Source organism: Urocitellus parryii, chromosome 3 (genome assembly GCF_045843805.1).
Source record: "Urocitellus parryii isolate mUroPar1 chromosome 3, mUroPar1.hap1, whole genome shotgun sequence".
NCBI classification, from domain to species: domain Eukaryota; kingdom Metazoa; phylum Chordata; class Mammalia; order Rodentia; family Sciuridae; genus Urocitellus; species Urocitellus parryii.
Window position 1 is genome coordinate 210,962,410 of NC_135533.1, and position 23,895 is coordinate 210,986,304.

Sequence of the window (23,895 nt, forward strand, 5' to 3'; positions counted from 1 at the left end):
TTGGCTCAAGAAAAGCCAGATACACTCCAGCCAGGATGAAGTCATTTTTGTCCTGAACAATACATATGTTCCTCCTTCTAACCTAAGTTGGAGGCATCCACTTGGTCTTGCTACTGCCCACAACTATGCTTGTCAGTAAGTCCCCAATAAATTGCACTCTGTGCAATCCTGGATCTGTCTGCTTCTTTCTTTGGTCTTGACATCACTGAGTTATTCCAGAACATCACTTTACTACAAACCCTGAGATAGATTCAAATCTTCCCTTAAAGTCCACTTTTCCCTTACAAAAACACAAACAACATGTTCACTTTGTTATTCCAGTTTTGGGAGCAGGACTTAGACGAGTTAGTTTCTTTCCTTAGGCTAGTTAAAGGTTGAAGATTCAGGCTCCATTTGCTTTCCTTCCCCGTCAAGACCATACCAACTTGTATCAACAGTGTAAACATGTAGTACTCTGTTAACTTTCTCAACATTTGCTGAGGCCCACACTAGGCTGAGTCCGGGGATGCTAGGAGCTCATCACTGAACAGACCTAGATCTACCTTCAGGAAATAGTGTATAGCCCAAGATGCACAGCACCAAGCCCACCTAGTCCTGTGTCACATCTAACAGCTCCTCCTTTGATATGACTGGTGAAGGGGCCAAAATACAGCAGGACTCTCCTCTGAGAAAGGCAAACCCTTCAGCAAAAAACAAGTCACAAGGATTTCAGTCTGACCAAACTCCACAATTTCTATCCACAGATGAGTGTTCCTTGAGTTTGTGGCCATCCATTGCTCTCACCTTTGTATCTGCCTGAAGATTTTGGAGGCCTTCATGAAAGACACCCAAGTAGAAGTCAGAAATGGCATTTGATAATTGATTCAGGCAGGCAATGAAGGTGCACAAGACTCTTTCACAGAAAACACATCTCACTTTGGCCATCTCGAACTTGTGATCTTCCTGCCTCAGCCTCCTGAGTGGCTGGGATTATAGGTGTGTATAGCACCAGTGTGTCTTAAACCCTCTCCTGATGTTGGCTAATCTAATAAAGAATGCAGGGGTTTAAGTCCAGAGTCTGCCAAATTAACAGTGTAGGATTAGAATTTTGAATCATTTGTTTTTTTGTTTTCATTGCATCTTTCTTATTTATTTATTTCTGTATTCAAATTGTATATAAGGCAAGTGATGGCAGAATTCAATAATTTCTGGCAAAGAGGGCTGTGGGTATAGCTTAGTGGTACAGTGTCTGCCTAGCACGCATGAGGCTCTAAATTTAATCCCCAGTACCATACACAAAAATTCTGGCAAGATGTTGTTAGGAACAAAGATAATACTGTACCACAAATCTTAGGCTAAGTCACAGGATTGGCAGTTGTGCAGTTGGCCTGATGATGGACCTATCATACCCTTGGCAATAGTAACTTTGTATATACCACAACTTTTCTTCAGTAAAATGGAGATGCAGATACTCCTCTGACCCCAAAATAAGAATTTAAGAACTATTATGTGTTCAGTGCATCTACATTTTAAATGGTAGGTTCAAGTGCTAAAAATTAGAAGTGGCAAAACATACAAAAGCAAATATCACAAGGGCTGGAGGTGTAGCTCAGTGGTAGGGTGTGTGTGTAGCATGTGTGATGCCATTGGTTGATCCCCAGCACTACAAAAATAAAACAAAAACCAAAAACCCATAACAACAAAGACCACTGTTTCATCTCCTGGTTTTATTAACTAGCTACAGGCACCAAGGTGACAGAGGTAGTCACATTCCCCAATATTTTAGCTTAAGAGGTGTGATTATCATAACCTAGCTAAGTACCAACTATATAATTTAACTTATTCTTTTCCAAAGAATTCTGTTTTCAGGGTACCTGAAGTATGACATCAACAGGATTTACAATTAGATATAGATTTTGAGATTAGGACCTATTTTTCCTTCCAAGCCACTTCCAATCATTGTCAATACACATACGGTAAAACCAAGTTGTTTTTACAAAAACACGTCCCTTCCAAAACCAAACAGTCATACTAATATCAATATCCTCATTTAGTATTAGTTATGTAAAACAATACCATTTAAGGGAAACTGGGTAAAGAGTATTCAAAATGTATTATTTTGCCAATTTCTTGTGAGACTATAATTAGTGTTTTACTTTATTTTTGGTAATGGAGTTTGAATCCAGGGCCTCACTCACACTGCCAGTGCTCTACTACTGAGCAACATCTCCAGCCCTTTTTATTTGAATATGGTGTCATTAAGCTGCCCAGGCTGGTTTCAAACCTGCAATCTTCCTGCTTTAGTCTTTAGAGTAGCTCATGTTACAGGTGTGTACCACCACAGCTGGCTCAACGTATTTTAAAAATCTAAACAAAAATGTTATTCATAAAAAAACAAGAAGAGCTGGGCATGGTGGCACACGCCTGTAATCCCAGCAGCTTGGGAGGCTGAGACAGGAGAATCGTGAGTTCAAAGCCAGCCTCAGCAATGACAATTCACTATGCAACTCGGTAAGACCCTGTCTCTAAATAAAATACAAAATAGGGCTGGGGATGTGGCTCAGTGGCCAAGTGCCCCTGAGTTCAGTCCCCAGTACCCTGCCCCCAAAGAAAAAGAACAAGAGGAGGAAAACACACAAAGAAATAAAGCAAAATATGCATGCTCTTGGAAGAGAGTTTGGGAGTCACCAGACCAATGTAGTACCACTGTCAAGGGACTTGTGTCACACAGTGAAAAAGGATGAAGTATTTTTCTTTTGTTTTTGTGGCAGTGGGGATCAAACCTAGGGCTTTAGGGATGCCAGGGGCAAGTGCTTTACCACATGAGCTACTACATTCCCAGCCTAAAAAGACTTATGTAAAAGGCTCATTACTAGCTCTGGCAGTGAAAAACATTAGTCAACTCTGCTCTACCCAATTCCTAGACCAAAAAGACTGAACTAGCTTCACTAATAAGGAACAAAGAGATAGGGAGTATGGCTCTCCAAACTTGTTTTCAACAACAGCAGTTAGAGAACAGTGCATATAATTTACGTCTCACTCTCATCATTCCACAGTCTGCCAGGGCTCAGACCCCAGTCTGGCCTCACGCTCTTACTGGGTTTCATCTTGCGACCTGCGACTGCACTAGCGAGTCGGCCTGGCTCAGGACAAGCCTGTCCTTTTTCTCCTTTTGCAACACCTGCTCCTCCCAAAGCGCCTGGTCCACCTGATCGTCGGTGAGCACAACAGGCTTGTACTTCTCATCGAAGAGCCGCTCATTGGCCTCGGAGTGCAGCTGGTGGGGTCCGACCACGCGCAAATGTGCTGGCAGGTGCAGGAACTCGTCATCGTTGATGTCGCAGTCGCGCATCCGGGTGCTCAGTATCCACCAGTGGCCCACGAAGCCCACATCCAGGATTCGGCCGGGGAAGTCCACCCAGCGGGGCTGCAGATAGCGGCAGCGGGCCTGGTAGAGGCTGGCCTGGGAGTCGAAGGGCGCCTCGTACACGAGAGAACAGAACCCCAGATTCACATGGCGCAGACGACCGCGGCCCCGCAGCCAAAGGAGCCGCTGCAGGAAGCTTTCGGAATCGCGGTTGCGAGTGGCTGGCGCTAGCAGCAGGAGAGTCCCAGACGCATCGAGCAGCGCCTCCTCGAAGGCCTCCTCGCTCGGCGCCAGAGCGCAGCAGGCTGCGGCGCCGCCCAGCAGTCCCATGTACACTGCTGCGCGCCCCGGCCGAGCCCGCGCCGCAGCCACCGCGTCCCGGCAAGCCTCTGCGTAGTCCCGGAGCAGCGCGCGGGCCCAGTCGCCTGAGGGAAAAGAAACGCTGTCGGAGCCGTTCAGCCGCTGCGGGCACCCATCCCACTGCCTTCCTCCACTACTCACCCAGCCGCGCCCACACGCTTGGCTTCACCGCCACGGCAGCATTTCCAGCCTCAACGCCCCCTTCTCCTCGGCCACGGGACCAAAATCTCTTCAGAGCAGCAGTCGCCATCCTCTTCCGGCCTAGGGCCCTTAGTCCGAAGAGAAACACCTCATACCTGAAGTAAAAGGCTCCCCCTCACGGGGGAGTGGGGAGTAGGGTCTCTTCTGTGAGTTTCCGGACATGGCTTTCCACCGGAGGAGAATAGAAAACGGACCAGCACCGGATGTTGCTTTCTGATCCAAGCTGGGTTGATTCTGACGGGTAGGCATCCCGCGCAGGCGCAGAGAGCCCCGGCCACGCCGGCTAAGGTAGCTTCAGGTGAGGAGGGCGGGGTACCACTGAGGGACCGGGCGGCGAGCTTAAGTCCCGGTGGGTGTTGTTAGCCACGAGGCAGGCCTCGGGGCTGAGGAATAGGGTTTGGGAGGGGCGCGAGCCTGATCGGCCTCTGTCTTCAGAGCGGGATGCGGTGACGCCCCTGAACAACCATGGCAGCGGCTGACGGGTTGGTCTTCCACGGTGAGTGCGGACCCTACGTGGCGGGAACTTCTGCTCCCGCCCCTGGCCAGAAGCTCCCGTGCAGCTTCCATCTCTTACTTAACCCGAATCCCACGCGGCTGTGTACACTGACCCCAGACCGGAAACCTGCCTCAAGAATGAGCCCCATCCGCATTCGAACCGCGCTCCCGTCCTGAACTTAGACTCGGTATCCCGAGGCCCTGAGTCTGTCCGAGGACCAACCCTGAGTTGCATTCCCACGTTAGGAGTAAGGGAACAGTCTTACTTCCCATGCCCCGGAACTGAGGAAGTTGTGCCCTGTCTCGGGAGAGAGTTGAGGTTGCCGCTGTTATAACCTCAGCCCCCGCCATGAGCAGTGGACCATGCACAATTGCCTCAAAACGCGCCTTGTCCCATTTCTCCTTCTCCATAGAATTTGAGGAAGCTACTAATCTTCTGGCTGAGACCCCAGATGCAGCTACCACCAGCAAAAGTGATCAGCTGACCCCAAAAGGGCACGTAGTTGTGGCTGTCGGCTCTGGTGGCAGCTATGGAGTAGAGGAAGAGGTGGAGGAAGAGGGTGACAAGACAGCGGTGAGTCACCTAAGTCCCATTCCCTGACTCTGACCACCCCTGGCTGAGGTAGGGTGTAAGAGCAAGCACTGAAATCCCACACTCTGCAGCTTTTACAGGAGGAGAAGCCACAGCCGGGATTCTGGACATTCAGCTACTATCAGAGCTTTTTTGATGTGGATACCTCACAGGTGAGGCCTGGAAGCTGATGGGAGGGGCTCAGAATCATGCTGGCTGTTCAGCCAGTATCCACTGAGCACCAAGCTGAGCCAGAGTGCTGGTAACAGCTACATGGGAAAACAAGTGCTTCTACCCAGGCTAGTAAAAGGAATGGTGGTATTTTCTAAGGATTTTGGTGATGGGCTGTGGGAACAAAAAGGGGGGACCCCCCTACATGCACATGATCTGGTGAATAGGGAAAGGCCTCCAGGAGGAAGTGAGGAATTTGCTGAGACCTAACAGAGAAAGGAGGGTTACCCAGGAAGGGTGGATGGGAGCACAAATTATGTTCCAGACACAGGAAACAGTATATGCGAAGAGTAAAGGCGAGAGGAGTCATGAACAGTAGTAGAAACTACCTATCACTAAATCTGGTGGGAGAGTGTGAGATGGGGGACAGGCAGAAGGCAGATCACAGAGGACCTCATACGCTGTTTTTAGTTTTTTTGTGTTTACTGTTTTGTTTGAGATGGAGTCTGGTCTTGTTGCCCAGGTTGGCCCCAAACTCATGGGCTCAAGAGGGTCTCTTAGCTCAGCCTCCTGAGTAGCTGGGACTACTCATGTGCTAACTTGCCCAGCCATGAGCTGTGTTAAGGAGTTAGAGTTTGGGTTTTATTCTGAGGGTGTTGGGGAGTCAGAAGGGTCAGAGCAGGAGAGGAATGAGATGACCAGATGTGCACATGGATCAGGGCTCTAGACCAGGCTTTTTTTTTTTTTTTTTTTGCGGTCCGTGCTAGGGGGATACTTGGGATTGAACCCTGGAGTCCTGTACCACTTGTACCGCTTGAGCCACATCCCCAACCCTCCAGGATTCAATTTTAAAAAATAATTTAGGGCTGTGGATGTGGCTCAAGCGGTAGCGCGCTCGCCTGGCATGCGTGCGGCCTGGGTTCGATCCTCAGCACCACATATCAACAAAGATGTTGTGTCCGCCAAGAACTAAGAAAAAATGAATAAATGTTAAAATTCTCTCTCTCTCTCTGTCCCTCTCACTCTCTCTTTAAAAAAAAAAAATAATTTAAAAAAGGCTTAGAGGCGAGGGCAGGGAGTATAGCTGAGTTGGTAGAGTGCTTGTCTAGGATGCATAAGGCCCTGGGTTCAATCCTCAACACGCCCCCCCCCCCCCCCGCCAAAAAAAAAAGGCTTAGAGGGGCGAGCTGAGCTCTTTCAGGTTGGGCATGGAGAGAGGAGAAGAGAAGAGGTCATTGGGGAAAGAAACTCCCAAAGTACAGGAGGAACCCTGGGCAGCCTTCCATCCTGGACTGTGGCTTGTCTTTCAGGTCCTAGACCGGATCAAAGGCTCGCTCCTACCTTGGCCTGGCCACAACTTTGTACGGCACCATCTGCGAAACCGTCCAGATCTGTATGGTGAGTAAGTTTGTGCATTTGATTATTCATTCAGCACGTGTGGACCAAATGGCAGGTGTTGCTGTACAGCTGAGAACAAAGTAGTCACCAAGAGTGAAACTTGTGTTCTGTTTAGGGAGACAGAGACATAAGAGACGGTAGTGGATGATGGGGCTGAGAAGAGAAGGGAAGCAGTGTAGAGTGGAGGGTGATGCTGTTGTGTCTGTGTGGGTCAGAGAAGGTCTCTGAGGAAAGAGAATGAGCCTTATTGGCAAGTATTGGTCAGGGGTGGACAGATCTAGAGGAGGAGGGTCCCAGTAATGGCCCAAGCCTTAAGGTAGAGACATCCCTGCACTGGAGGGTTGCACTGTCACTGAAAACAAGTGAGCTGTTGGGATGTCACTGAAGTGCTGGGACAAGTGGCACAGGCTCCCATACTGTGGTGAGAAAGGATCTTAATGAGGTGTTCCTAGGTTCCCCTCTGGCCACATCAGGGGTAAGGTTGGAAGATAGGAGACCAGGCAGGAGACAGCTCATGGAGGCTGAGGACAGAGAGTGGTTGGTTCTGGGATGTGTTATAGAGGCAGAACCAACAGGATATTGCTGACAGACTAGTCAGGGTGGTGAGGGAAGCAAAGGGTACCCCCAAGGGTTTTGGCCTGGACCACCAGCATAGTTGCTGTGGGTGGATGGGAAAAGCTGGGCAGGTTGGAGGGGAAGGAGCAAGTTTGGGATGGAGATGGAGACACCTCAAAATGTCCACCTTGAAAAGTGAACATGTATGAGTATACAGTTTGGGACACTCTACCATCTGGGAATCATCAGTATAGAAATAACAGGGAACCCTGAGGCTGAACAAGACTATGCCAGGGGTGAACAGGGACATGGAGCAGGGCCAAGGACTGAGCCCTACCTGCTTTCCATTAATGGCTTTATCAGAGTTGAAAAAGTTGAGGAATTGCTGCCAGTGATGTGAGACAAGAGCTAGAGCACGGGGTTCTAGCCATATGGAGCCTTCCCAGGCAGAGAAGGATGAACTAAGAGGCAGCATTAAATCCAGCCACCAGAATGTCCCAACTGAGAGTCAAATGAGTGGCTGGGGTCCCCCTGACCTACCCAGCAATAGAGACAAGACACATTCACCCCCTCTGGGAGCATTGAGCCCGGGATTTGGACTATGACTTCCTCACAGGCCCTTTCTGGATCTGTGCCACCCTGGCCTTCGTCCTGGCAGTCACTGGCAACCTGACCCTGGTGCTGGCCCAGAGGAGGGACCCCTCTGTCCACTATAGCCCCCAATTTCACAAGGGTAAGTAGAGTGGATGGGCTCAGCTCCTGGCAGCCACAGGCCCCAGGTCATGAGAGGTAACTGCTGCCTTGCCTCCCAGTAACTGTGGCAGGTATCACCATCTATTGCTATGCGTGGCTTGTGCCGCTGGCGCTATGGGGTTTCCTGCGGTGGCGCAAGGGCATCCGGGAACGCATGGGACCTTACACTTTTCTAGAGACCGTGTGCATCTATGGCTACTCCCTCTTCGTCTTTATCCCCACTGTGGTGAGTATGGCCTGGTGATAGGTAGATGGTAGGAGCCAAAGGGATCATCTGGTACAGTCACTAACAGCCCCTGTCACCTCAGGTCCTGTGGCTCATCCCTGTGCCATGGCTGCAGTGGCTTTTTGGTGCACTGGCCTTGACCTTGTCAGCTGCTGGGCTGGTGTTCACCCTCTGGCCTGTTGTCCGTGAAGACACTAGACTGGTGGCTGCAGTGCTACTGTCCACTGTGGTGGTGCTCCATGCCCTCCTGGCCATGGGCTGTAAGGTATGGTTCCAATGGCCCCAGGCTGGGTTGTGGGGCAGGAGTGGGTTGCTTGCCTGCCTTTATCACTGACCCCAAGGGTCTCTTCAGCTGTACTTCTTCCAGCCGCTGCCTCCAGAACACGTTGCACCTCCATCTCAAGCCACATCTCTGCCCCCAAACATACTGCCGACACCCACCATGACCCGGTCCATGGCAACCTCCTAGGAAGGCCCATCCTATAGGTAAAGGACCATTTCTGCTTTGTCTGAGGGGGTACCTTCCCTTCTCTCTTGGGCTGCTTCTAGAAGTCTCTCTCTTTCAGGCAAAACCTGAAGGGACATGCCTGTCCTGTTCCTGGTGATGACTGAAGTCTCCCTCGACCGCTTGAGACCGCTCTGCTACTTTCCAGACTTTTCTTACAAAGCAAACACTTTTTATTTTCTATGCAAAGGTGATCCAGAGAATTCATATAAAGGTGGGGGAGGGGCAGCTGAGCAGGGAGCTTCCAAGGTGGCTCAGGCAACACAGCTGCAGGACAGGACTGGACTCCCAAGCCCTCCAGCCTGCCAGTGGGCCTTATGCTTTCCCTGACAGCTCTGCCAAGGACAGGAGGAAGGAGGGCAGCCTGGCTAGTGGGAAGCCCAGCCCTTCCCTGGGGACACAGAGTGGGTGTGAGGCCTAGCCTGAGCTCCAGCTTCTGAGGTTGGGGGTGCTAGGAACAAGGGGAGCAGAAGTAGAAGAAAATTGCCTGTGCTGAAACATACATTTCCTTGTTTATTTTGTTTTCTTTCTTTTTTGGAGGGAGAAGTCCCTTCAAGGTCCTTTCCCAGGATGGAGAAGGACCAAAATGCCATGGTGGTAGGGACTGGATTATCTATGAGTCTGGAGGGGAAATACACAGGCCTAATGTTAACTACAAGGGAAAAGGACGCCTTCTCTGACAGATCCTTGAGGTTTCTGTCTGTCCAAAGCAACCCACAATAACCTTCCCTCCAGGCTGCCTATTCCAGCTTTTGGTGGAGGCTGAAGGGGGACCTGCAGGAGCTCAGGGACAGAACAGCAGCAAGAGGCAGGGGCAGAGGACGGAGGGCCTTCAGACAGCTGGGGTGGGTTGTACATTCAAGTGTGAGGTGAACCCTTTGGTGGGGAGGGGCCTGAGGCCTGGCCCAGGGTTGCCCCCACCACTGAACCTCTGAGCCTGGGGAGAGGGGCTGCTGGCTGGGCCCGGCCGGCCGGGTTTCTCAGAGGGTCTGTGGATTGACACTGGTTCTTTTCGTAAAAAAATAAAATTAAAAAAAGCAGCATGTCACGCCCATGGTGACCATGGTGGCCTGGTAGTTGAAGGAGAGGTCCTGCCCAGCTGGGCTGCCTTCCCACTGGAGACAGGTGATGGGGGCAGGGGCTGGGGGCCTGGTGGGGCAGGGCAGCCTGGGCCATTGTGGCAGCTGCTTCCCTCCTCCTGCCCAACCAGGGTGCAGCTATTGGCCCCAACACGCCTGTTACAGCAGATGTCAAAGCCAGGTCAGAGTGAAGAGGGCTGGAGGGGGATAAAGGCTCCCCCGACATGATCTTGTGTAAAATGTGGCAGCGACACTCGCTCAGGGCCAAGGTGTGGGCAGGGTCAGGTAGGGTCAGCGGCAACATCGTGTAAAAAAAGTGTCCAAGTTCCCATAGCAAAGAGGGCTGTGACGGGGTGTTTGGGCTTCTCCAGTACAAGGGGACAGCCGCCCGGGCGAAGGTGCTGGGCGGGGGCTTCATTTGGTTTCCTGGTGCTGTCAGTCTGTCAGGGCAGAGTGCCTAGCTCCCGTAGTGCATGGTGTTGGTCGGGATGGACATGGGCGAGGCCATGGAGATGGCAGGACCACCCATGGTGAACTGGCTGTTGACTGCATAGTGGGCACTGGAGCCGCCGCCGCCGCCGCCGCCCTGGGCACCCGAGGAGCCTGTGGGGCAGGCAATAGGTACTGAGGGCCAGCTTGACCCCTGTGCCTACCCAGCTCCCCCAAAAGTGAGAGCACGCGTGCAGGTGAGGCAGCAGGTGGGCCACACTCCCATGCTAACGCGGCCCTGCCCGAGGGACCCCAGACCCCTCCACCCGCCATTACCTTGGACAATCCCCGTGCTCATTATGGAGCCCATCCGGGAGTGGGTGTGATTGACAATCCCTGTGTTGGCTGCGCAGCGACAGGGAGGAAGGAAGGAAGGAAGGGAGACAGCGTCACCACCCCTAGCCTGCCCAGCCCACTCACGCTTTCACAGCGGGTGTGGGAAGGGCAGATGCAGCAGTGACAGAGCCAGGCAGAGAGGAACAAACGAACGAATGAACGCAGGGCTTCAGCCAGGAGCCCCCAGGAGGAGGAAGAGGCAAGGATGGAGATAGTGGTGCTGAAAGACTAAGCACTGATCAACAGACTGGCCACCAGCCCTTCCCTGCTTCAGGGTGGTCCTGTTTGCCCCCTCCCCCAGCCATTCCCTGGACCCCAGGGGACACTTACCTAAAGGAATCAAGTTGTTGTGGCCCACACTGGAGCCGCCGGCAATAACACTGCTCAGGTCGTAGGCAGTTGGCATCCCTGTGCCCAGAGAGGGAGATATCAGGGGTAGGACACAGTGTCCCGGATGCCAGTGCTAGAGGCAGGCTTGGGAGCAGGAAGAGTCCAGGCAGGCCACCAAAGTCAGCAGCTATGTCAAGGGCATGGTGGACTTACCTGCCACAGCCATCCCGCTGCTAAGGTTGTAGGTGCTGCCTGTGTTCCACATGTTTTCAGAGGGAGAGGTGTAGTGCGAGCCAGGTGGGGGTGAGGGAGTCGTTCCTGTGTATCTGTGGCAGAGATGGACTGGTGGGCAGGGCTGAGGGACTGGGGGGCCCAGGGTACCCCCCACATAGGCAGAGGCCCTCTTACCTGAAGAAGGGGTTCTTTAGATCCAGGAGGTTACTGGATTTGGAGCCTGTCTGGTCCACCTGGGCCACAATACTGATGTCATAGCTCTGTCTATAGAGAAGTAGAGGAGGGCAGTTGTGAGGTGGCCAAGCTGACAGACCCCTGCACTCCCAGCCCTGGGCAGCAGGTCATACCTTTTGTTGGCAATAAGCAGACATGTCCCTGATAGTGTGTCCCCAGCCTTGGCAAAGAGTGGTGACTGGAATAGGCACCGGACCTGGTACCAGTGGGTCAGGGGTTCCGTTGGGGCAGTGGATAGCCACACGGTCATTCTGTCAAGCAGGAACAGGCATTTACTTGACTGGGTTGGTGCCACCACTTGGGTCATTGCTCTGTATCTGTACCTTGGGCTCTCCAAAAGTACCTGCCCCCTCTGATTGGTCCCTTGGGCCCCATAACCAAGACAGGCTGGAACTCCAGCAGCCTAGGCAAACACATGTGAGCTTAAACAAGTGCACAAGGGATCTGCAGCCATGGGGTGCCTTCTCACCGTGACATCTACATGCAGTGAGACAGACAAGGGCCCATGAGGGACAGGTACTCCGAACACAGGAGATATGCACCTCCCTCCCAAGGGTCTTTTGTTCAAAGACATGTTCTCACTGCCTTTTGAATGGGACAGAGGAACCTGAGGAGTTGTGTCCTACCCTCCCAGCCCCCAATGCAGCGACTGCACAGCCAGGTCTGGGGTGACCACAGCTGTAGGGAGCCCAGGGAGTGCGTTGGGGGGGTAGCATGGTCTACCCTGCTGAACTCACATAGAGCCGATGAAAGCAACGTCAAACCAGAAAGCCAGGCCGTGGACCAGCCCTGAATGCAGCATGTGGAATTTGAATGGGATTTCTATCCTGGAAGGTAAAGGACAGTGGTTTGCTGGGGAAGCCAAAATGAGCTGCAGGGGAAAAAAGGAGTGGCCAGGTAGAGAGGCTGGGATCCCCTGCCCACCTGCCCCAGGGCAACATAAAGTCAGCAAGAGCCAGTAGTGGCCCTGATCTTCAGTATGAGCCAGGCTTGGGGGAATGGGGTGTGGCTTCTGGTACCTGTGCAAATCTCCTTCTTTGGCTTCTAAGAAATTCACTGTGTACTTGACAGACTTGGCCATCAGGATCCGGATGTCAAATGTGTCCTGAGAAAGACCACAGGCATGACCTGGTTTCTACTGGAGGGACCAGGGAGAAAGGAGAGCCCCAATGCTTCTCCTAGTCTGGCCATAGCCTATAAGCCATTTGGCTAAAATGCCTGCCCTTCTTAGAGATGCTAGGGGAAGATGTACTGGCACAATACCATGGAGAGCAATTAGGTAACAGCTCTCAAAATGACAAGTGTCCACACACATTAAAGACTTGGCAGTTGCATTTCTGTGAATTTAGCCCATAAGCATACATGGATATGTACAAGCTACATGTATAACTATTTGTACTAGTGACACTGGAAACCATATAAAATAACAGATCATCCATAAATGATGAACAAGAATGAAGAGGGTCTTTGTGGCTAGTTGGGGAAAGATCTCCAAGATAAACCATTAAGCACTTAACAAAAAAAGTAAATTAGAGAACTGAGTGCGGACATCCACTCCTACCAAGAACTGAAGCAAATCCAAAGGAAAAAAAAATCAGTGTTTAAAGCCTCAGAGAGTAACCCCAACAGGCAGATATTTGGGGCCAAGATCCTAGAGACAAAGGAAATGTGTTGAGAGCCCATTTTTTAATTTTATTTTTTATTTTTGTGGTGTCAGGGATTGAACCCAGGGTCTTATGCATGCGAGGCAAGCACTCTACCAACTGAGCTACTCAGCCCTTGAGGGGAGCCCATTTTGGCCCATGCAAAACATCTAGGTCTTTCAGCCACCTGCAGGGAGGGGGAATGGGAGATCAGAGTAACCAAGTCAGCTAGGACTCAAGAAGGCATAAAAGCACAGGAAAATGCAAAAAAGGAGTGCATGTTGTGCTTGCAGTTTCACTTTGTGGCATTGGTCAATTCCTAAGCCATGTGTGGGGAGGAGATTATAGGCCAAGAATTCAACTAGAAAACCACTCCTAAGAGACTAAATAGGTCCATTAGAGAGTCCAGTATCAAGACTGCTGGAGAAGGGCTGGGTTGCAGCTCAGTGGTACAGCACTTGCCTAGCATGTGCGGGGCCCTGGATTCCATCCTGACACCACAAAAATAGAAACAATCCCCCAAACCAAAAATGGTCACTAAAGGCTAGTCCTAAAGCAGTGGTTCTCAAAGTGTAGTCCCATCCAGGGCACCCTTTAGCTTTGGGTCAAGGGTATTTTCTTTCTTTTTTTTTTTTTTAATATTTATTTATTTATTTATTTTTAGACAGACACAACATCTTTGTTTGTATGTGGTGTTGAGGATCGAACCCGGGCCGCACGCATGCCAGGCGAGCGCGCTACTGCTTGAGCCACATCCCCAGCCCCAAGGGTATTTTCTAATAATGCTAAAATGTTTTCTTTCTGCTCATATATGATGACAACAGGCTGAAGGTAGAAGCAGAGTCCAGATGCCTTCTATTAAGTCAGATACTAGATTTGCAAACTAAGATGCCATTATTTTCACTGAAGTTTTTTTTTGAAAATAGTCTCTTTTTAATAAAAATACTTTTATGTTAACATGGAATGGGCATATTAAATCAATTGGTTAGCACATTTTAAAATTTATGGGGTTTACTTTTTAATACTATTAGATAGTGAGGCAGAATACACATAAACAAAAGCTCTTGAGGATCTTCGATTTTTGTGGCTTCAAGAGGTCCTGAGATAGGGAAGCCAGAGAAGAGGTCAGCCAAACAGTCTACAAAGCAATTTCCAAATATCTCAGATTCATGATAGGACTGTGATTGATCTGTCCATACAGCTAACTGCCCAGAGGAAAACAAAAACTTGGAAGGAGAAACACCATCCAAAGCCACCTATTTTTCTTTCTGGCATTCAATGATCAGGCATATGAAGAGCCTGGACTAAAGAAACAGGACTCAAAACTAAGGGAACAAACACAGAAAACATACCTTTTTCCATATACTGAAATGATCATAGACTCATAATTAACATTTTAAAAAACTGAAAAGGGCTGGGGTGTAACAGCAGCTCAGTGGTAGAGCATTTGTCTACTATGCAGAAGGCCCTGGATTTAATTCCAGCACTATGTAAAAAATTTTTACAGAGAACTAAGATGACAATAAAAAATAATCCCACAGTGGGTGCAGCAGTGCACACCTGTAGTTCCAGCTACTTGTAACACAAAAACAAAACAAAATTTTTCACATTTTAGACCTGAAAAATTACAACTGAAATTAAGAATTAGAAAAGCAGATTAAACAGTGAAGAAAGGATTGCAGCTGGAAGATGAGTCAGTTAAATGAGCAAGTACAGCAGGGTACCCCTGTAATCCCAGAGACACAGTAGGCTGAGGCAAGAGAATTGCAAGTTTGAGGCCAGCATGGGCAACTTAAGGAGACCCTGTCTCAAAAAGTTAAAAAGGCTGGGTATGCTGGGGTGGCTCAGTGGTACAGCGCTTCCCTAGCATGTCTGAGGCACTGAGTTAGATCCTCAGCACCACATAAAAATAAATAAATCACATATTGTGTTCATCTACAAAGAAAAAAAAAAAGGCTGGGGATGTGGCTAGGCCCAATCTGTAGCACACACACATAAAGTAAAAGAATCACCTGAGACATGGCAAAGAGATCTACTGTACACATGATCAGAATCCCAAAGACAGACAGAATGTCAAAAAGATGCTGTCCAAGAATATCCCCCCAAAAAGTGAAAGACATTGAGGGGACAGAACAGTAAAATAAACTGTATGGAGGTCTGCATTAAATTAGATGTAAATGGTCTAACATTCTAATTAAAAAAAAAAAAATCAAGCTACATGCTGCTTCCTAGAAACTAAGGTTAAATAGAAAGGATACAAACAGGTTTAAAGTAGAAGAACAGAAAAAGTTATATTGTATAAAGATTAATCAAAAGAAAGCAAGTGTATCTGAACTGGTACTATCAGAGAAGTACTATCAGGGAAATAAAAACAAAAAACTTTAAGACAAGAAATAGTAATAGAGATAAAAAGAGAGATTTCATAATGACAAAAAGATCTATCCAACAGGAAGATAATAATCCTAAACTAGGGCTCATGCTAATTCACACTATTAGTTATGAACCTAACAACACAATGTCAAAATATATAAAGCAAAAATAAATATAATGAAATGGGGGGAAAAAAACCAATTCCACGATGTTATACATAGGAAATGCAGATTTAAAAAAAAAATCAGTATCAAGCTGGGTGTGGTGGTGCACACCTGTAATTCCATCTGCTGGAGAGGCTAAGGCAGGAGGATGACAAATTCAAGGCTAGTGAAAAAAAGTAATAATAGAGATTTACCAACATGATGACAAATGTGACCTAAGTGGCATGAGTATAACACTACTCAGCAAGTGATCAGCATACATTTTTTTCAAGTGCACATAGAACATTAACCAAGAGAGATCACATACTGGACTTAGAGCAAGTATCAGCCAATTTCAAAGGACGGAAATGTACATTGTATGTTTTCTGACCATAAAGAAATTAAGACAGAATAGTATTGTTGACTAAGCTATATTTTATGAGTGGAAAAAAGTTTCAAAAATGTAATTTAACATGCACATCTAGGTGTGAAGCCTTTGGAAGGACAAGAAGAAATAGTTTGCCTGCAGGAAGGGGAACTGCAGCTAGGAACAGATTAGGAGGCTTTTTTCTGTTATACTCTTTATTTCTGAACTATGGACCTATGTATCAATTTACAAATCTCAGCAAGTAAAATCCATCAGTATAAACCAGCTCACCAAGGATCAATTTACCAGTCCCCATGTCCTCTGCATGCTATGTACTGAGTGTGTCTGTAGCTTCAACATCTCTGAGAGTTCTGTGTTGGGCAGAAGTGAGCCTAAGAGAGGCAGTAGTACTACACAGCCTGGACAAGGCCTGATGATGAAGCCCATGCCCCACTCAGTCACTCCAGAGGGGCCATGCCCAGTAGTAATGCCATAGCATTCCGTGTCCCCTACTTACCACTACAGGCTGGCGGAAATATTCATCCACAGCAGCGCCTCGGAGGGCCGACAGGTCTACTCCGTGAAATGATGGCTGGTACCTGCAGAAAGCCCCCACCCCCACCGGCAAGGTCACCAGCAGCAGGAGAGGCAGGTGAGATAGCACTGCCTTCTCTCCCAGCTGGCCCTTGTCGAGCCCAAGCTCTTCAGGTCCTACTGAGGATGAGGAGAAAAAGAGGAGAGGTGGGGCCACCTGGGGGCTGGGGGTTATCCCCGAGCAGGCAGGCCGTGGGGCCCGGGCAGGACACCCAGGGCGCACTCACCAGAAGTTGGCCTTGGTGAACTGCTCCATGTAGAGCTGTTCATCCGTGAAGGGTGCGAGGTGGACGTCACCAATGGTGGGGAACATGTTTCCTGGGAGTGGGGGGCAGGGAGGGGTGCTGGTGTCAGGGTGGCACATCCCACAGGGCCAGGCAGAGCTTCCAAAGGGCCCCAAGAACCCCAACCCTGGCCTTTCCAGCTGCTTGTTCATTCATTCATGCATTCATGTGACACACAGTGTAGAGTGCCCACTCTGTCAGTGGCCACGGAGGAGTGCTTGACCTGTACCATCTCACTGCATCCAGACTGAGGGGTAGGAGGTTCTTTTCTTTTATACTCTTGATTTTTGAACCATGGATCTATGTATCAATTCAAAAATCACAATATGTAAAATCAGTAAATCAGCACACCAAGGATCAATCAATCTACTAACAGTTCACCTTTCCCAAATGCTTGTTGTGTGCTGAGTGCTGGGGAAGCCATTGGCCTGCACAAACCCTAAGAGGTAGATGGGCCTGTCCTTATGTCCCATTACTTGGGCTAGAGGACAGGAAAGGACCAGTCAGAGCCTCATAATGAGCAGGAGTGGCTGGGATGCAGCCAGCAGTGCCTCTCAGGCAGTCACATGCACACATGCTGAGTGTGCACAGCTGGCAGGGAAGTCAAGCAGGGTCACTCTGGCCAGAGTGAAGGTGGCCCCAGGTTGGGTCTAGGTTCAGCTTCATCCTCGCCACCAGTATTGCCCAGGCTCTGGCAGACACCAGGCAGACAGGGTGGACAACTTCGCCATCCTGGTTGGCATATGGCCCTCATCTGTGATTCAACAAACAGATGAGTCAGGACCAGCTGCAGGGAAAGCCAGGGTTCCAGAGGCTGTTCCTGCTCTGGGAGAACACCTGGCCTCCAGATGTGGGCTTCAGTCTACCCTTTCATGCAGGGGGAGGGAGGAAGGGAGGGATGAGTTGAGGTGCCTCCACATAGCCTCCAGCAGGCTAGCAATGCTCAGCAGGGGACAGAGGCCCACAGCTCTAGCTCATGGGCCATAGGCTAGACCACCTGCCCCAGAGGACTGAAGCGTCATGGGAAGGTGCCCTAGCCTGGAAGGCACCTCTGGCTCTTGCAGGCCAGTAAGCATATGGCTGGGGGAGGGTTGCCTATAATCCTCAAAAGAGGTTTTGTTGTTATTGTTGCAGTGGTAGGGGTGAAATCCATGCTATCACTGAGCTACAACCGTAGCTCAAAGGAGATTCCCTCCCCTTCCACCACCCCAGTACTAGAGATTGGAGCCCAGAACACTATACCACCGAGTTACATCCCTAGCCTTTTTATTTTTATTTTTAGACAGGGTCTCACTAAGTTTCCAAGGCTAGCCTTGAACTTAGAATTTCCTGCCTTATCTTCCTTAGTAGTTGGGATTATAGGTGTGTTCACAGCACCCACCAGCTTCAAAGAAGTTTCTGATGTGGATGGAAGGCCCATTTCTTTTTCTTCTTTTTCCTTTTTTTTTTTTTTTTGAGGGTGTGGGGGAGGGTAGTACCAGGGATTAAACCCAGGGGCACTCAACCACTGAGCGACATCCTCACCCTATTCTGTATTTTATTTACAGACAGGGTCTCATTGAGTTGTTAATTGCCTTGCCATTGCTGAGGCTGGCTTTGAACTCAAGAATCTAATGTCTGAGCCTCCCCGAGCTGCTGGTGTTACAGATATGCACCATGGCACTTGGCTTGGAAGGTTCATTTCTGTAGGCTGGCCCCTGGCCTCATGTTGAGCAGGGGAGTAGTTCCTTCTGCTGGGGCCTGTTCCCACCCCAATGCAAACTTGGCCACCAGCAGGGCAGAATGGAAGGAAAGTAGGACTGGGACAGTCACTGGGGCAGCCTGGAGTCCCACACTCACACCTGGGGCAGAAAACACAGCTGTTTTAGCTGCCTCTGGAAGTGGAACCCATGGCAGGCCCCAAGGAAGAGACTCAAGTAGGAATTTCCCCCTGCAAACCCACCAAGCCCTGCCCACAGGGCAGTCTGACTGCTTCCCATGCTCCATCCATGGCTGCTGCCCTGGCCAAGGCCCTTGCCTATGTTCTATACACTCCTGCACAACTCCCTGCCTGCTTTTTTATATGGAAACATTCAGACATGGATACCCAATAGAGAAATGGACACACACTTCAGATGCTCAGGGCAGTGAACAGAACCCAATACAGACAGGTTGATATAAAGAGCTGCCCAGTGACTCCGAAGCTTGTACACAGAGGCACGGACAGGCCAGTCCAGGAACACAGGTGATGACAGATGGGCTCACCAGAGAGCCACCTCCTCCACTCACTCCCAGGCAGGTGCCTACATGCCTTCATACATGTACACATGTACCCATTCATCCTCACTTGCACACATGCATGTCTGTTCACTTCCCAGGCTCTGAGGAGAGCAGGGCTTGTCAGGGCATCTGCCCAGAGGAATGTTTCCAGGCCTAGGACTGAAGCCCTTAGAGAACCACCAACTACAGGACCAAGTTACAGTCTGTGTGCCTGTCCCAACCCCTGCTCCCAGAAAGAAGTAGTCCTATTGTATAAGATGCAGGTGGTGGAGGTGCCAGACACTCTCAGGGAGCCCGAGGGGATCCCTCTAAGCCCAGTAGGGTTGGTGAGCAAGTGGATGCCTGGCTTTCTTTGGGACACAGGACTCCCAAAGCCTCAGTCAGCAGGGGCAAGATTGGGGTAGGAAGCAGGGCAAAGATCAAGATGCCCTACATCCTAGGCCACTGACACTGGCAAGCATGGAACTGAGCCATCTATGGGCAAACTGTATGGCAGCCTGGGAGCTTGACGGGGGGCAAAATACTTGGTTTGGTGGATACTACCCTGGTGTCTGTGCCAGAAAAGCCCCTGCATGGTGGCTGGCCATACAGTTCATAGCTGCAGGCACCTGGCCTGGCCCTGCTCTCCCTGTATGTAGGAGGAGACACTCACCGCTGGGCTTCAGGTACTTCTTGGCATGGAGGTAGCTCTCGAGCATGCGCTCATTAAAGAGCATGTAGCCCATGGGCTCTGAGATGATGATGTCCACTTGTTCAGGGAGGGAGACCTCCTCTACCTTGCCAGGTATGACAATGATACGGTCGGTCAGGTTGTTACTCTTCACCAAAACCTGTGGGCAGGCAGGCAGGCAGGAAGGGTCACTTGGGGTTCCCTGCACCTACCTGCCTAGTGCCCTCATTGGGTCCCTTCTCAAAGAAGGGCCTCTGTCCATATACAATTACCTAACGCCTCTCTGCCTCCTCTGTCAGCATCCTAACCACAGCAATGACCACTTAAGAGCTTACTGAAGCCCAGACCTCTCTTGGGGCTGCAGCATCCCTGGTCCTCCCCCATATGCTATGAACACAGGTGCTAGTGGGTGTAGAGATGTGGATGAGTCAACTTTGCAACAGCCATCAAAGCAGGAATTGGACATCCCCCAATCCAGTGACTCTAGCACCAGGAATTTGTCCTCTGGATACAATCATACATAGGAAGAGTGATGTGTGCTTAAAAGGGCTCAGTGTGACCACATTTATGATGAAAAGATGGGGAAGAGTCAACGGCCCAAGAGACCAAATGTGGGTTCCTATATAGCAGTCCGCCCACACACAGTGATGCTCTGCAGCTATACAAAAAGCAAGAACGTTAATTCCATAAGGACAAAAACAATTCCAGATCTACTCTAAAAGGTAAAGCAAGGAGCAAGGCGGTGATGTGTCTCCATTTGCACAAGAATTGGGTAGAAGTAGTAGAAACACATGCTTGCTTCCATCTCCACAGAACAGCTCTATAAGGATCTAGAAGGTATCTTTCTCTCCAGTGGGTAGAGGTTGGTACTCAACTAGAGTAGCCCATGAATGTGTCTCAGAAGTTCCACCAGGGTCTATGTGACTTCATGGCCCAGCCCCAGAAGCATGAAGCCATCCAGCCTCTGTAGGCCCCAAACCAGCCTTTGGCTGGATGACTAGTTTCATGGAGGAAAGACTACCTCAGGCCCAGCAAGCCCCTCCCATCTACAACCACCTGGTCTTAGGGACAAAGCACAGAAGAGATATATCCTCAGGTCCTCTGGACCCAGGGGTCAGGTCTCCTGAGAGTTCCTAGCAGGCAGAGATGAAGGCTAACCATGGGGTGTAACCAGGATACCAGGGGACACTGACCTCAGCATGCTGGGCCATGGTGCTCGCCTCCACTGCATAGATTTTCCTGGCTCCAGCTTGGGCAGCGAAAAATGACAGGATCCCAGAGCCACATCCAACATCAAGAACGATCTGAAGAAATGACACATGTCTGAGGTGGTGGACATGCGAGTCACTCTGACCTAATCGTATATTATAACGTACTGAAATGCAACGCTGCACCCACGAATATGCAATTACTATGTGTCACTTTAATTTTTTTTTTTGTACCAGGGATTAAACCCAGGGGCACTCAACCATTGAGCCACATCCCCAATCCTTTTTACTTTATTTGTTCTTGTTAGCTGTACAGGACAGTTGAATGTATTTTAATACTAAACATACATGGAATATACCTTCCCTTTCTTATGATTGTACATGAGGTGGAGTTACACTGGGCATGCATTCATAAATGAACGTAGGAAAGTGATATCCAATTCATTCTACTGTCTTATTATATTTTTTTTTAATATTTTAATTTTTTTAGTTGTAATGTACACAAATACCTTTATTTTATTTATTTATTTTTATGTGGTGCTGAAGATCAAACCCAGGGCCTCGCACATGCTAGGCAAGCGCTCTACCGCTGAGCCACAACCCCAGGCTCCTTATTATATTTTATCTTGAGAAAGGGTCTTGCTAAGTTGCTCAGACTAGCTTTCAACTTTTCATCCTCCTGCCTCAGCCTTCTGGGCTGGGGTTACAGGTATGTGCCACTGAGCCCAACTGAAATATATTTTTAAATATAGGCACAGGCCTATAATCCCAACTACCCAGAAGACTGAGGCAGGAGACTCACAAGTTCAAGGCCAGCCTGAGCAACTTAGAAAGACTCTGTCTTAAAAAAAAAAAAAAAGGAATAAAGAACAATCTGGTAAGAAGCAGAGGTTAGCTACTGGACGAAAGGTGCATGTCACCAGAACTCACTCCCTGTGTCCAGTCATGGGGCACAGAGAGGCACAGTTACCTGTTCGGAGATGTTGATGGGTAGAGCCAGAACTTACACCAGATCTGCCCTCAGTATGAGTATCTGCCCTTCACAGGCTCTGAGTACAAATGAAATTAGGGCTAAAGGTGGCTCAAGGAGCCATGGTCTAGGCTTCTGAGAGAAGACTCCAGAGGCTCCCACTCAGGGAGCCATCTAGGCCATGGACCTACTTACAGTCTATGTGCCTGTCCCAACCCCTAGGCTGTGAACCTCCCTGGAAACCTGGGCAGCACTAACAGTAACCTCTGAGACCTTTGCAGCCCTTGCAGGAAGGGAAGGGGCCTGGGAGTACTGGAGGTAGCATCTCCTGGCTCCATGCTGACTCCGACCCCAAGAAGCAGCCAGTTCATTGGTGGGGGCAGATCAAGTCCTGAGCGCTACAGCCCAATGGGTTCTCCCAATGTCCCACACACTGACTCTTGGCAGAGTCCATGCCAGGGTATTCTTGATTTTTGTGGCTGCTTCTGCCTGAGTAGAATGAGGACTTATGTTTCTGGGGTGATGTGTAAGTTTCCTGGGGAAAAATACACTTGGCATGATGATGGACCCAGAGAAAGTGCCCAGAGGAGAGCCTTGGTGCCTCCTGGAGCCCTGGAGGAACCGACAAATGGATCTCAGTCCTGGGAGAGTCAGAAGGGATATCACCAAAAAATGCATGGACTTTCAAGGCCCCAAGCACTGCTTTAGCACAGCTCAGGCCAGCAACTAGGAAAACACTCAGAATGGCTCATCGAGAAGCCAGCAAGGTCTGTGATGACTGCCCCATCAGGACGATTCCTTCCTGGGATCCAGGCCCAGTGTCCTAGGGCATGGCTGGCAATTTCAGGAGGCATGACAAAGATGCAGATGAGGCAGATCCACACAGACCCAGGAGGAAAGCATAAGACATGCTGAGGGGAAAACAAAGGCTTCCAACTGACTCAAAAGGGAACAAAGGGGCTGGGGCTGGGGCTGAGGCTCAGTGGTAGAGCGCCTGCCTAGCATGTGTGAGGCACTGGGTTTGATCCTCAGCACCATAAATAGATAGATAGATAGATAGATAGATAGATAGATAGATAGATAGATTATGTCCATCTACAACTAAAAAAAAGGGGAAAAAATGCTGGGTATGGGATGAGAAGAAAGCATGTTTCCACTGTGAAATACACAGGTGTTCTTCAACTAACGAAGGGGTTCTGTCCCTTTAAATGGGAAATGCATTTAATACACCTGTCCCACTATACATCCCAGCTTAGCCTACCTAACCTTAAATACTCAGAATACTTCTAAGTCTACAACTGGGCACAATCATCTAACACAAAGCCTATTTTATAACAAAGTATTGATGATCTCTTGTAGTTTATTGAATAATGTACTGGGGGAAAAAATGGTTGTAGCATAGTGGTAGATCACTCGCATAGCATGCACAAGGCCCTGCGTTCAAGCCCTAGCACTAGAGAAAAAAAAGGGCTGGGTGGGGGGGAGCTAGGAAAGTGACAAGATCAATCTCAATTAAATCTTTGTGCCTAAAGAGCACGTCCCAAGGAGTTCTAGGGACCTGAAGTGCAGCATGGTGGCATTAGTTAATGGACTGAACTGTGCACTTGGATCTGGCTCAGAAAGTAGATTGTACAGGTTTTCACTTGTGATATTTTGATATACACATCTTGGTTTTCATCCGAAGTTTCTGGCTTCTAATCCCTTTTTCCAGCAAGGCAGGCCATAAAATGAGAATTTCTCTTCCCTGTGGTGGGTCAAAGAACCTCTACTCTTCCCCAGTCTGTCTGCTCTGGAGCTAGCCCTAAAGAAACTGAACCACCCTTGTTCAACAATCAGTCATAAGACACTCCTCATTTCAGAGGGTCCAGACCTGTACCCTGGGGGGGAATAATGCTGACAGAGAGGCCAAGAAGAATCTAGACAGGACTGGCTGGGTTTCCGCAGCCAGTCTCTCAGCATTAGATATGCAATGAAGTCTCCACTAACATCCAGAAGGACTGGGTTCAGAAATCTTCTAGACAGTTGAACTCATGAGCTTCCTGGATCTTCCTACACACCTCACCCCATGAAGCTTTTCATTTGTATCTTCTGTAATCCTCTATAC

At 49.4% G+C, this 23,895-nt stretch overlaps 3 protein-coding genes across 8 annotated transcripts in view; 1 reads left to right on the forward strand and 2 right to left on the reverse strand.

The window, feature by feature from the left end:
* Positions 1-1,686: 1,686 nt before the first annotated feature.
* Timm29 (translocase of inner mitochondrial membrane 29) lies at positions 1,687-4,061 on the reverse strand. Its single transcript, XM_026399603.2, has 2 exons — positions 3,848-4,061; positions 1,687-3,771 (listed from the first exon to the last, which is right to left on the reverse strand). The coding sequence occupies exons 1-2, from the start codon at positions 3,954-3,956 to the stop codon at positions 3,083-3,085; spliced, it is 798 nt and encodes a 265-aa protein (XP_026255388.1). The 5' UTR covers positions 3,957-4,061; the 3' UTR covers positions 1,687-3,082.
* Positions 4,062-4,118: 57 nt separating this feature from the next.
* Yipf2 (Yip1 domain family member 2) lies at positions 4,119-8,729 on the forward strand. Of its 4 annotated transcripts, none has more exons than XM_026399599.2 (10): positions 4,119-4,205; positions 4,343-4,403; positions 4,816-4,976; positions 5,066-5,146; positions 6,455-6,542; positions 7,714-7,830; positions 7,910-8,076; positions 8,159-8,341; positions 8,429-8,562; positions 8,643-8,729. In XM_026399599.2, the coding sequence occupies exons 2-9, from the start codon at positions 4,373-4,375 to the stop codon at positions 8,543-8,545; spliced, it is 945 nt and encodes a 314-aa protein (XP_026255384.1). In that variant the 5' UTR covers positions 4,119-4,205; positions 4,343-4,372; the 3' UTR covers positions 8,546-8,562; positions 8,643-8,729. The 4 variants fall into 4 exon arrangements, with proteins under 4 accessions (XP_026255384.1, XP_026255387.1, XP_026255386.1 ...); XM_026399602.2 differs by having other exon boundaries at positions 8,027-8,076; XM_026399601.2 differs by having other exon boundaries at positions 4,119-4,195.
* Positions 8,659-23,895, reverse strand: part of Carm1 (coactivator associated arginine methyltransferase 1) — a 48,254-nt gene continuing 33,017 nt past the window's right edge. For 2 of the 3 annotated variants that reach the window (XM_077796381.1, XM_077796382.1), the window contains exons 5-16: positions 20,807-20,917; positions 19,596-19,773; positions 16,628-16,718; positions 16,324-16,405; positions 12,303-12,388; positions 12,021-12,110; positions 11,397-11,534; positions 11,224-11,313; positions 11,029-11,141; positions 10,816-10,893; positions 10,426-10,494; positions 8,662-10,263 (exon numbers count right to left, since the gene is read on the reverse strand). In XM_077796381.1, the coding sequence (XP_077652507.1) occupies positions 10,118-10,263; positions 10,426-10,494; positions 10,816-10,893; positions 11,029-11,141; positions 11,224-11,313; positions 11,397-11,534; positions 12,021-12,110; positions 12,303-12,388; positions 16,324-16,405; positions 16,628-16,718; positions 19,596-19,773; positions 20,807-20,917 (1,272 nt within the window). In that variant the 3' untranslated portion in view covers positions 8,662-10,117. Of the gene's footprint in view, positions 10,264-10,425; positions 10,495-10,815; positions 10,894-11,028; positions 11,142-11,223; positions 11,314-11,396; positions 11,535-12,020; positions 12,111-12,302; positions 12,389-16,323; positions 16,406-16,627; positions 16,719-19,595; positions 19,774-20,806; positions 20,918-23,895 lie in introns of all 3 variants that reach the window. The other variant, XM_026399598.2, reaches the window with a different exon arrangement.